At 45.7% G+C, this 12,989-nt stretch overlaps 1 protein-coding gene across 2 annotated transcripts in view; it reads left to right on the forward strand.

Moving 5' to 3' along the window:
- The window catches only part of VDAC2 (voltage dependent anion channel 2), a 64,772-nt gene that overhangs the window by 7,257 nt on the left and 44,526 nt on the right, over positions 1-12,989 (forward strand). For both annotated transcript variants that reach the window (XM_069610980.1, XM_069610979.1), the window contains exon 3: positions 11,994-12,043. In XM_069610980.1, coding sequence (XP_069467081.1) covers positions 11,994-12,043 — 50 coding nt within the window. The remainder of the gene's footprint in view (positions 1-11,993; positions 12,044-12,989) is intronic.

Here is a 12,989-nt window from a genome sequence, read left to right on the forward strand (position 1 = left end):
AACGCAACAAACAGTGGTAGTGCAGCCAGCAAGTTGCAAGTGCTAGGTTTAATGCAACAGACGGGGGTGTGTCTGATAAGTGCAGAAAACGGGGGGGGGGGGACTGTAGGGTTACAGATACACCAGTGCAAGGAATTGCCAGAAGGCAGTGCGGGTGGGACGCAGGGTGAGGGAGGACCTGGGCCCGAACGTCCTAGGGTGACCAGGTGCACGATGCCGAAACATAACAGATCAGCACGGGAGAGGAGGAGAGCAGGCAGAAGCAAAGAGGAAGGTCTTGAAGTGCTTCCGAAGTCTGAGGTGGTTCTCAAGTTCGAGTGGCAGAGAGACTGTTCCAGAGGGAGGCCCCAGCTGAAGACAAATGTACCCCTAGCTTGTTTCTTTGAAAAAAGACTGACTCTGAGGGAGGTGGAGGAGGGAAGAGCTTGAGGGTAGGTATTTATGGAGGGACAGCTGAAGGTATTTTGGGCCCCGTCCCCAGAAAGTTTTGTAGACAACGCGAAGGGTCTTGAATTTAATCCTTGGAGCCAGTGGAGAGATTTCGGTGCTGGAGAGATAGGATCCCAGGGCTTGAGGCCGAGGACAAGTCTCGCAGTCAATGTTCTGGATAAGTTGCAAAGGGCGGAGCGTAGCAGAGTTTTAGGCTGTTGCAATAATCCAACATAAAGAGAACCAGGGCTCAAGACTGTGAGCTTCTGGGGAAAGGAGAGGAAAGGCCGAATACCTCTGAGGAGGTGCGGTAGGACGTTTAGAGATGTGGGCAGAGAAGGAACGCGTGGAGTCAAAGATGACCCCAAGGTTCTTAGCCTCGCAGCTGGGGGGTGGGAGGAGGGCCAAGGGAGGCTGGCCAAAGTGTGAGGAAAGGAAGGGTGAAGGTGTGCTGATGAGGAGGATCTGTCTTGCTGGCATTCAGGCAAAGATCATTGGCGGCACACCAATCCTGAATGACAGATAGGCAGTGAGAGAAGAGGTGGCTGACGGAAGCCTGAAAATGAGTTGCCATTACCATAGCAGTGAAAACTTGAGCAGAAAATAGCAATGCGTTGGGCGAGAGTTGCCAGGTATTGGTAGAAAAGCCAGGATGAGAGGTTCCCTGGGGAACACTGCAAGTAGAAAGCGAGATGGATGAAAGGAAGGAACCAAGTTTGACCTGGGAGGGTCGATCGGAGAGGAAAGTGGACAGCCAGGCCAGAGTCTGATCGGTGATATCCAGGTTGTCGCGGCGACGGTTGAGTAGGATGGTATGGTTGACTGTGTCAAAGGCAGAAGAGAGATTGAGTAGTATGAGCACAGGGGATGTTGGCGTCAAGGTTGGAGAGCAGATCTTGGTGTCACTATATTGCAGTGGCACATTGTGAAAACGTGTCCATGCTGGTGCGTGCCACCAGTCTTTCCTCCCCCAGAGCAGCCTGGTCCTCTCTTCACAAGCCCGTCACTTTGTTCAGCGCATCAGACTTCAATTCTTTTGTCCCGTCTCTACCCCTCGACTTCCTGGCCAAACTTCTTGAAAGGTTGTTTTTTCCCCCAAATGAACTTGCTGGTTGCCTCCAGGACCATTAAATCTGGATTACGGGCTTCCAGAGCCATGGAAACTGCTCTCCTGAACACCTGTGAAGATCTGACTCCAACTCTCGTGCTATTCTCATTCTCCTCGATCTCTCCTGTGCCTTGACATGGTCAACCATTCTATCTTCATAAAATGACTGTGATGTACCCTTTGCATCAGACCGGCATTAGATTGCCTGGCCTCCTTCCTAACTAATCACGCTTCCCATGTGCAACTAAGACCTTTCTCCTCCACCGCCTCCTGCATCACCACCTGCAGCGTTCCGCAGGGCTCTATCCCATCGCTGTTGCGCTTCAATATCTACCTTTCTCCTCTTGCCGACCTGATCTCCTTCTCATTTCCAGTGTCATGCTAATGACATGCAGCTTTCTTTCAAACTTCCCTCCTCTCATTCCAGATTCTGACTGCTATTCGGGCATGGTGTGCTGCTAATGATCAGTCTTAATGCCAGTAAGACTGAGATCCCTCTTATTGGGGCGCCTGGGCCCTGTTTCCCTCCTACCCTCTGGCCGCCCTCTTTGGGCCCTCTACATCCAGTGAGGCCCAACATCTCTGAGTACTCGGACTCCTCGCTCTCCTTCAACCTTCATATTTTGGACCTTGCCAAAAAGGCCCGATTTCAGCTTCATCACCTCGGAGGCATGCTAACTTTCCCCAGAAGCTCAAGGTCTCAAGAGCTCTGGCCCTCGTCAGGCTGGACTAATGCAATAGCCTCTTCATCAATCTGCCCCTTTCCTCCCTCCGCCCCCTTCAACTAATCCAGAATAGGCAAAACAGAGATGGATCTGGGAGTCTCTACCAGCACAAACGCTGCCCATTGACCTGTTCTTGAGTGGATGGCTCCTGGGAGACTCTCAACCAAGTCTTTGGCTCTCTGTCCCTTTCACAGAGGAGAAATATCCCAGCATATCAGTCTTTGTCCTGCCCACGGGCAGTCCAGCACCGAAATGCTAGGCAATTCTTCTCTGAATAAGAGTACCATGGCAACCCCATACACGTGTTTCAGCCTTGTTGGACATCCTCAGTGAGGTTAAGCTGTGCCTCTCGAACATTAAGCAAGGGGTCCACGTCTGGATTCTCCTGGTAACTTAGGGTGAGACCCATAGTTACTTAATATGCAAAACAGAGAGGGGTCTGGGAGTCTACCAGCACGAACACGGTCCATTGACCTGTTTGGGTGGATGGCCCCTGGGAGAGTCTCAACCAAGTCTTTAGCTCACTGTCCCTTTCCAGAATAGTGCGAGACTTATCCTAGTCCTCAAGCCTTGGGATAGCATCTCTCCAGCCCTAAACTCTCTCCACTGGCTCCAAGTGGCCGCAAGGATCAAATTGAAAACCCTCTGCATCAACAGGGGTTTCTGCCTAGATACCTCATGTTGATCGAACACTTCTCCGAGCAGAGAGGCGGTAGGTAGGTAGGTCTCCTTGACTGGTGCCTCCCTTTGCAACAGCCTTCCTCTCTCCCTCCCCTGCTCATTTCCCCACTGGCGTCCTGGTCCTTCATGAGTCTTACAGGTCGCCAGGCCCTCTGCCGAGTTGACACCAGCACCTACCCCCATCACCCTCCTCCCTCAACAATTCACCCAGCTGGGCAGCTGTGCTCTTTAGGGACAGCTACGCCCATGCACTTAGCCAGTGGCCTCCTCCTTTGGCACTCCCTCCCCGCCCCCCCTTCCTGGGCTCACACTAGCCCTTACCTGTTCCCCTGCCCCTTCTTCCCTTCCCTCGCTGCTGTACCTCTCGTCGCTGCTCTTCACGTCCGAATGTCACAAGGCCTAGCAGGACCATGATTGTTTGATATTTACCCGCTTTTGCTACTGTTTACTTTTATCTTGTGGTGCCTCGAAAGACCATTTGCCTAACAAATGCTCAATAAATAATTAAAATTCACTGGAGCAGTCGTACAGACATGTTCCCACACCATTCAAACACTCGCATAAAGTCTGTCACATGCGCACACAATTTGTATTGTAAACATTGCTTTCGGTCTAAAGTGGTGCCTTCATCTCAACAGGGCTCCATTGAGCCACTGCTAGACTTCATGCTGGTTGGGAGTCGGGAGCCACCCACATTTCCCTGTGCGCTCTCATGCTTTGGCAAACCTTCTAAGACTGCCCCTGGAAGGAGACCAGAAGCGAGTGGGTGTAGTGCACTGAATTTCCACCATCCCTAGGAAATTAATGCTGTGATGTCAGGCAGAGTCTCCCTAATGTCTTTCATAGGGCTGTATGAGACTATGCCAGGGCGCTGGCTGCCATTTGCCCATGGCCCGTAAGAGTGCCATCAGTCTCTGTATTTTCAAAGAATGGAAATGTTCTAAGATACGTTGCAAATGCAAAAGGTACATTTTCCTCTTGGAAGGTAAATTAATAAAAGAATTGCTAGGTTGGGCTTTGGGAAAACCAAATAAACCACACATTTTATGGGCAAGCCGTCCACCTTGGAAACAATCGTCACATCTAATGATCTTAATACCAGCAACCCTCCACACCAAGGTACGTATTGTCAGAGGCTCATTAGAAATGTCAGAAAGAGGACCCCCTCGCTGAATTGGGTGTCCATCGCCCCATTTAAACATTGGAGCTTTTGCATTGCTGTATAGTGCATGAAATACTCAGAAAACTAGGGCCGAAAAAGTTCTGTTGGAAAGCACTGTATTTCCTTCCTAATTAAGGTGTTCCCTGCATCAATGGTAATTGCCTCATTAGGTTTGGGGGCATTTCTTGTGAATCCTTTACAAGTTGCTTATAAGGGTTGAGCGATATATCGAGTTTTGGAGATATAGGGATTATTTAAAATTTACATTTCGATATTTACACAGCCGTGTGTATTCTCAAACAGGAAGAGGAAACCTGTATTTGTACTTTATTTTGATCACTACATCTCGCATGTAGTTTGTGGCTTGCATCTTAGCATTTAACCCACCTAAACAATATTGATATATGTATCTTCTATCGCCATTAAGCCCAATGATAAGGACTTCTGGTCCTATCGGCCAGCCCTAGCTTATGTTATAGCTATTTCGATCCACAATAAACCCAGTTTGAGTTAGTCTTGGCATTCTTTCCAATCTCTAAGCATATCATTTTGCAAGAAGGTTCAAATCTCCATTTGTAGGCGTGATCTGGTGAAAATGTACACAATCGGTGTGGACGTCACTGGCCTGCGGTTCTCTAATAGTATTTCACCCATCTTCCTCAAACAGGTTGTCAGTACATCACTAAATGTCTGATTATAAACCAGTCTGTCGCCCATTTTGATCAGAGCTCCCCATACCATATCTGCATTATTAACAAGGCCTCGCAAATCTCCTTACTAATAACTAAAGCCACCATGCACCCCAAGTCCTCTACAATCAAGCCTGAGCGCTCGAACATACTCAAAAATGTGTCAACAATGGATGTCCTCCAGCCATCTTGTTGGGGGTTCTTGAAGAAGGCCTCAATACAGTACATGTGGTTGTGTTGACCATACCATCCTCCTGTCATTGGGTAAAGCCAACCTACATTCCTAGTCTTTTCTTTGAATTGGTAACCAATCAGGCTCCAATTCTCTGTAGTCCAAAAGGCTTGTTTATATAACAAATTGCTACTACCTTCTTGCGGGAGTGCATGGTTTGAAGAGCGTCTTTCCCTCGTACAGCCTCTCCATGGGGGCCTCACTTTGTGCCTTTTCTACCCTGCAAAGCGTTTTCAATATCTTTCGCCTCCCTCTTAAGTGTGTGTTACAATGATAATCCTCTTTTTTTTTTTTCTTTTTTTTTTTTTTAAGTTCTCTCGGCTCGTCAGTGAACCACCATGCTCCCATTTATTTTTTTTTGCAGTGGCTTTGAAAGGTTTTGCTGGTGCTAGTTGGTCTAGGGCCTCAGTGATCCAGGTATTGGTCTGGGGTCATTCTGTTCAGCTTGGTGGTGTCTGATTGTCGATTCCAGCAGATCTGTTATGGATTCCAAGTTATGGGTCTTCCAGTTTCTTTTCCTTGTGGTGTGTAATATTGTTTCTGGGGAGTATGCAGGTTTGAAGTTGACTATGAAATTGGGTGGTGATCGCTCCATACCATTGGTATCGGTGGGGGTGGCGGTACAGATTCCATCTCTGCAGAACATTGCCTACAGCATTGATTGATGGTGGATCCGTTTACTATTTGCTTGAAGTGGAGTTTTCCAGGAGGGCACGGAGTGAGTTTACTGTGCCTACGTTGACATCACCCAGGACAATTCGGTTATCGTGGTAGGTGGAAAGGTTGGCAATGCAGTCAGTGAGCTTGATCTTGACGAGGAGAGATCTGCAGTTTTCTATGTCTCAGGGGATTGGCGTGGTGCATATGTGCTCTTTGTGCATCATGTGATTCTGCCTCCTTTGGGTTTTCTGAGTTGGTTTGCAAGGTAGCGTGAGATGTATTCCATGTTTGCTCTTTTCTTGGTCTGTATCCTTAGTCCGTTTAGTGTTTAGGGATCCTGGGTGTGGTGAATTATGGTGGATAGATTCCATTGCGTTGGGTTGTGGTTTCCCTGCTGTCTGGTTTGACTTTCCTCTTTCTTGTATAGAGGCATTTCGGGAGGGTGTTGGGGTGGTGTTTATCATTTAGTGTGGAGTTTGTTCCCGGGGCAGATGCCCACTTGGGTCAGCAGCTTTATTGGTCCCCGGTTTCCTTAAAGTTTGGGATGTATATTTGTACCCATGTGGACCCTCTAACTTTGAGCGCAGTGCTGCCAGTTTTTCCTGCTCTTAAAGACTTCCCAATGCATGGTTACGATTGGGGTTGCAGAGTCCACCCTAGTGCAGTGCCCCCGCCTGAAGTGCAACAGGCTTAACTCTGCATGCCACAGACCCAACCAGAAGGTGTTGCGGCTGGCGATCAGTGGTCAGTTACATGCAAGTACTCGAGGTTTCACATCAGAGAAGGTTCTCGTGCCTGTAGTGGTGCATGGATTCCACAGGTGGAATTGGGGGTTGTCTGTTGTGGGAGTCTGGGTATCCTCCAAGTCATGCGAGGGTCGAGTGACAGCAGACCCTCTAATATCCCTGCCCTGTTCAGCACCACTAGTTAATAGAACTGCCGGGAACACCATGCAATAGGTGGAATGTCTTTGTTAATGAGGCGTAGGATATGGCCAAGACGCTGCCCTTGGGACACAGTCTCAAATTGTGCTCAACCTTACATTTTACAACTTCCGTATAATGATGCCTCTGTATTTGTATTTTGAGATTTATAAAGTGCTTTCGCCTAGCGCTGTGCAGTGATTACAAAAATACAATCAATGAGTGTTTAATCAGCATGATGGGGCAACAGGAGATGTGATTCAAGGCTAATACGAAAAGTTTAGATAGATTGGTGAGAGTGCACCGCAGGATATTGCGGCTGCAGTTTGGTGCAGGCCGATTTGGCATATGTTTCGACATGAGTCAATTTGGCGGGCCCTCTTCTGAGCAAGTTCAATAACATTGCATTGTTTAAAAAAAATGGATCTATTGCAAACCCTGGCCTGCAGAGTTGCGAGACTGAACTGTTAACCACAAGACCACAGCGTTCTTAAAGATTTAATCTGCAACAGTTGCTTATATCAAGCATAACCTATTCAAAATGACCCATGTTAAAAGAAGTAACGGGTGCCTTTGAGATTGATAAGATCTTGATAGCCTAGTGGTTATCTCGTCGGTCTCGCAACCATGCAGGCCACGGTTTGAGATGGCATCAATTCTTTCATTTGAAAAATGTAGTTCATGCTGAACTGCCACGCCGAAACGTGCTGGGGCCAAAAGATCCCCATGCCGAAATGGGGTGTACCGTGAAGAGTGATCCGACAATGTTCTGGGTTCTGGAGAAGAGTGGAGGGGAGCACATGTGGGCTTAGGAACAGAAGGAAGGAGAAACGTGAGTTTGCGGGAAGGGGAATAGTGACGAAAGCTAGAGGAGGGCGAGGCCATAGACATTTCTAAACGATAACAAAGAAAGTGGAAGAAGAGTCAAATGGAAAAAGTGAAATGGAATAAAAGTTAGGAGTAATTGAGGAATGGGTGGCAGTTGGAAAAGATGGATGGCTGAGTTCTAGACTGGCGGTAGTAGGGCATGGTGGGAGGACCTGAGACTGACAAGAAGAGGAGCAGCCATCCTGACACAAGAAGGTGAGTATCTTTCGCTGCCCTCACCAGTTTCCCCGATTTAGGGGCTAATGTGCAATGTCGTCACCCGGTCCTCCAGATAAGTGAGTATTTTTCTCCCTCTTTTGAAGTTGGGAGAAAAATTGTAGGGGGGGGTGTTTGTAATTTTTGTAGCTTTTTTAAAAAAATGTATTTGCACTGTAATCCCATTTCATTGTGCATACTAATTCAGGATACATTTTATAAAGTTCCTCCTTAATTTCTGATTTGGGGGCAATGGCAACCACTTCCCTCTGTAGACCCGTAACTCTGTCCTCCAGAATCGGCTATCCACCCCCTCAAGATCCTGTTTTGTGACCCATGTTCTAGTCCCATTTCAAGTATTTAATTGTTAATTCTTTCCTAGTGTTGTCCTTGCGTATGTCAGCCTATTATTGTCCCAGTGATTGTTTAATTTGCTCCGCTGGAACCCGCCCCATTGTACCTTTCCCTCAAATCTGATTTCTATCTTTTGTACTTTTTGTGATCAAAAGAGCATTGTTCCTCGTGTATATACATAAAATAAAAATCGGGCAATATTAGAGTGCCTTGGTTTGACACTGCTCTGCTGATCATAGGAAATATTTGCTGCCGTGTTGGTGCAAACCTATGTGTGATTTATTTTCTCATTTCCTGCTCGCTTTGTATTTCCCTTTTTGGCAGTGGATGATACTTTTGTATTTAACAGTATGTAGGGACTCGCACATTTATTTGTCTTTGTGAAGTAGTGGTGGAGTGGTTTTTGCAAGATGTTTTTTTTTTCTCCCCCCCCGGGAACCCATATTGGTTGGATCATGTAGTTTTCTTTTTTTTTTTTATTTATTTTTGTAGACCAGCAATGTCAGCCACTTCTCTGAAGACCCGAAACTTTGTCCTATAAAATCGGACATCGTCCCCTCAAGATCCTGTTTTGTGACCAGTTCTAGTCCCGTTTCATGTATTTCACTGTTAATTCTTTCCTAAAGTTCATTGTGCTTAATCTATGTAAGTCTACTTATGCAATCCGACTTCATGGTAAATTCTTTCCTATTGATAATTCCGTACTCCCTATTCATGATCTCTGTAAGATATGTCTTGATTGAACTGACCGGTCGTAGTGGTGGGCATGAAACCAACACTTTTCTCTTCATGCACCCTTAAAAAAAAATGTGCTTAACTAGATGAATCTGCACCTGTGCCCCTTTCTCCTCGGAGATTAATAGAATGCATATTTATTTTTGAGAGCCCTTAATTTGTTATGTATTAACTGTGTATTTTCTTCAGAAAGTGTACTGTCCAAGCCATCCATTTATCCTGCCTGTGATTTGTGCGTTTTGGTTCCAGTATATTTAATTAGGTTATACACCCATCACGTGTCTGTGCTCTTGCACGTTCTTCGGGGAACGATTCTAACACATTTTTATTTTAGTACTTCACTGGTTATACAACTCTGCCAGTTTCTGGGCAAGTAGTCTGTGTGCGGACGCTGTGGGGTAGGAACCAAAACCTCACTCGTTTTGGTTTCTATGCTCTCATTGAAACGACCCTTATCCATTTTTAGTGTTGAATTACTTGTGGGACTCTGTTTTGATAAGATCACTTTGGTTATACTATGTTCCTATTTGCCCCGAGCCATGTTGAGTGGTTTAATCGCCCCCAACAGTATTTCACTTAAAGGCATATCTGTTTAAAATTGTCATATGAAAGGTCAATACTGTAGATGTGCATCTACTTGCATTCTGGGTCTTAGAATTCTCCTTTTCCAAATATAAAATTCACACGAAATCCCAAAGGTAAGCACTTACATTTTGGAATGCATCATGTTGGCAACTGTGGTGCAGCTAAAGTCATCCTTAGATTGTAAGGGGTCCAGCAGATTATCTTTTACGGTTTAAGAAATCCCACTGTTTTTTACTGGGATTAGATTTAATATTCACCCATTGTCTCGTATTGGGGCCATTTGACAGGGAAGGTGTTGGTTGTCTGTCTCAGTGCAGGCTGGAGAACAACTTACATTTTTATTATATGGTACACCTAGAAACACCAGATGTGCATTCGCTATGAACATTGAACGACCAGTTTTTAATTCATATACTGGCTTCTTTTGGTTTGGTCGTATAGCGGCTCAGAACGAGATTCCTGCTTACTTGCAAATGTGGACAATTTTTTTTCAAAAATTTTATGCATTTTTTTGTATTTATGCTGTGCATATTTTTTTCTTAATTATAAATTATCTTTGGCTACAGTTTATAGTCTAAAAGTAAGAAATGAATGGAGAATGAAAAGTATGTAGTGTTAACTACCCCGCTTCACCGCCTGATGAGGGTCAACCCCCGGTGCTTAAGGAAAATAGTCTCCCTAACGACTCTAAACAAAGTACATGCTTTCCCTATTTGTAACCTGATATGTAGTATCCACTTTTTTTCGTTTTCAAGGGCACACAATGGATTCCTGTGGTACTGCCTACATCAGTTTTTTGTCTTCCCTTCAGTTAAAAGGGCTTCCGTGAACTGTAACTGTGGCCTTATCTTGTTCGCCCCATCATGGTTCACCAACCTCTTTCCCAGTAAGTCCATTGTGACATATTGCCTCCTTGGGATTCCCATATACTCCAATGTCGGCGTGCCTTTTAAAGGTTCCCTTTTTGTCTGTTTCCCTGAGCAGGCCACAGTATTGGCCTCTTAACTCTCTGGCTTGTGGTTTTATAAGTCTGCAGCCGCCGTGCAGCCATTTTGTGATCGGCTAACAAAGCCTAGATTTCCCTTCAGTTACCCCTTAAATTGGTTAGCTATATTTCACATTGAGGCTGTTTCTCTTAGTTAGCCTGGCTAGCTGTCTCATATGGACATATAACCTTCCTGTGACACCAGGCTGGAAGCTGAGGATAGCCATGACTGACTGTGGCCAGATATATGAATGAGTATCTAGGATTAACTTCTAAATCCACGTTTGTTTCTCCCTGGGAAGGATTTAATGTGGCCACCATTACTGATTGATATTTCAGTGGTGTAGTGCATGATTAAAGGCTGAATGTGCTACCACCCCCTCACCCAGAACTGAGTATCAGAACCATAAGTTTGTCAAACGCTCAGATTTGACGTGAATTGGTGCGAAAATAACTGATCAGCTCTTGCACTCTACAATTTTATGGGACCTCACTCCAAACCCAAAGAGAACCACAAAAGTGTTAATTACCTTGATGTTAATTACCTTGACTCTGAAGACTGTTGCTTTACTTTCTTCTGGGCATTTTGGTTTTATTGGAAAAACTCCAGCAAGCCACTTGACTGGCTTACCTTATGTTTTCTCTTCTGACTCTACGGCAATGCTTCAGCAATAGGTGCTCCAGCATCTTGACTTTTGAACTTTCAAATGACTGGCCTCCGCTTGCACTGCTTTGTACAGACACTGCAATCTCTGCTTCGGGAATAGCTGCACCAATCATACCCATATTGGTTTTTGTTTGTTTTTTAATTCAGGCAAGATTTGGCGCCTTGTCCTTGCCAGTAATTGGTAGTGGGAAGGGGTGCTGTTTGGCATCTTGCATCTTACCATGACTGCTTCTTTTCACACAACGCAATTCTCCAGCTGAGCTTTGTTAAATTGAGCAAAATAACCTGCATAGAAATTGGGCGCAGTGTACGCAAAGCACAACCATAATTTGTGTATAACTACTTATATTCACTGTAACGTCCACCTTAATTTTTATCTAGTCAATGAACAGTTTTTTTCCAAATTTGCAGTGACTTCTGCAGAGGCTGCTGTCCAAATATTCTATCCTAAAAGCAACTCTTTACTTTATTCGTTTCTGCTATATTAAGGTTTTAACCTATATACTTTGTGGCCATGCATCTGCATTGTTTCGTATGCCTAACGTACTCCTTTTCTCCACCCAGCTTCCCTCTTGAGAGTATAGCCTTACCTTCTGTGCCATGTTTACATGAGTCTGGCACTACATTGGCACGCCCTACAGCCGAGTTGTGGGCTGAACTTTAACCTTGAGGGGCTAGGAAAATCCTGGTTGTCACTTTTCCACCCCCACCCCTATTGCTCGCACTGCGTGATTGCCTCCCCTCACCGCCCACCCCTATTTTATTCTGTGCTCAATGACACCCCGAGAACCATTCACATAGATGACTGGTTCATATGCCTGTTATGGCCAACATAACTGTTGGGGGGGATGTTGTCTAGTACCTGCAGATCAGTTTGTACCCTGTGATAACCATGCTGTCTCAGCAGTTTTTGCTCCATTGGTGTTTACACTTTAACAATTATCCTTTTGTGATCTTTGGTTTATTCTCCTGCAGGCTTTGGGCTGGTGAAGTTGGATGTGAAGACCAAATCTGAAAGCGGAGTGGTGAGTTTTTCATTGTTGCATTAACATGCACAGTTGACCCTAAAACCCATAAGCAGAAACAGGTGATTTTGTCGATGTAGCGGCTAAGTGCTCGATGCCTTTTGCGGCCCACTAATTTGAATGTATTAATGCTTGACGCTCTTCAACAGACCGAGAAGAGTGGTTTGCAGGAGTGAGGGTAACCTTACTGTGTGCAGGGGCAAAGGTTTTGCTTAAATTACAGCATTTGGAATTCTGTGGCAGTGCAGGCCTTGCTAAATACTAATGTGAAAACGAGACTGCACTGATCACAGTAAATAAATTGGGCACAACATCCCTTTCAGTGCCACTGGACTGGCCCGAGACTATGCTTTTTTGGGTCGCTCAGTAGTTAACAAAACCCTTAAGTTTTGAAATGTACATCGGCTGTAGGAATGGTTGAATTTCAACCCAGCAGTGATAATGTTGAAGATGTCCAATGTTCATTCTTTTCTGAGGTCTGGAGGAAAGCCCTAAGTGAAGCTCGTCCATTACCGTCCAACCTAAGTTCCAGAAGCCTACAGCACATCCTCTCTGCTTTGCCAAATTCATAGCTACATTTGGGTCCCAGCCCTGCTCTAATCGTGGGCTGAATGCATCACTGGAGAAATCCCCATCTCCACTAATCATGGACTTTTTTAACTGAAAATGCGCATTCAAAAGATTTTTGGCGCCGGAATGATCACCATATGCACCACGAGGAGTGCCCTTTCTAAGAGAGCCGACCCAGATCTGATGGACTAGCACCTTCACCCAAACAGGCCGATGTCCTGTTGCTAGGCTCGGATTGGCTGCTGCCTACATCAGCACCTATCGGGCGCTGGCAGGCGTAAGCCGGCCCACCTCAACAAGGCCCAGGAAACAAGGCTGCTTCCTGTCACTAGCCTGCACGCCTCTCGCCAGAAATGCGTGCTGCCACCAAAAACGT

The sequence above is a fragment of the Ambystoma mexicanum genome, chromosome 8 (assembly GCF_040938575.1).
Source record: "Ambystoma mexicanum isolate Mex_15411 chromosome 8, UKY_AmexF1_1, whole genome shotgun sequence".
NCBI classification, from domain to species: Eukaryota; Metazoa; Chordata; class Amphibia; order Caudata; family Ambystomatidae; genus Ambystoma; species Ambystoma mexicanum.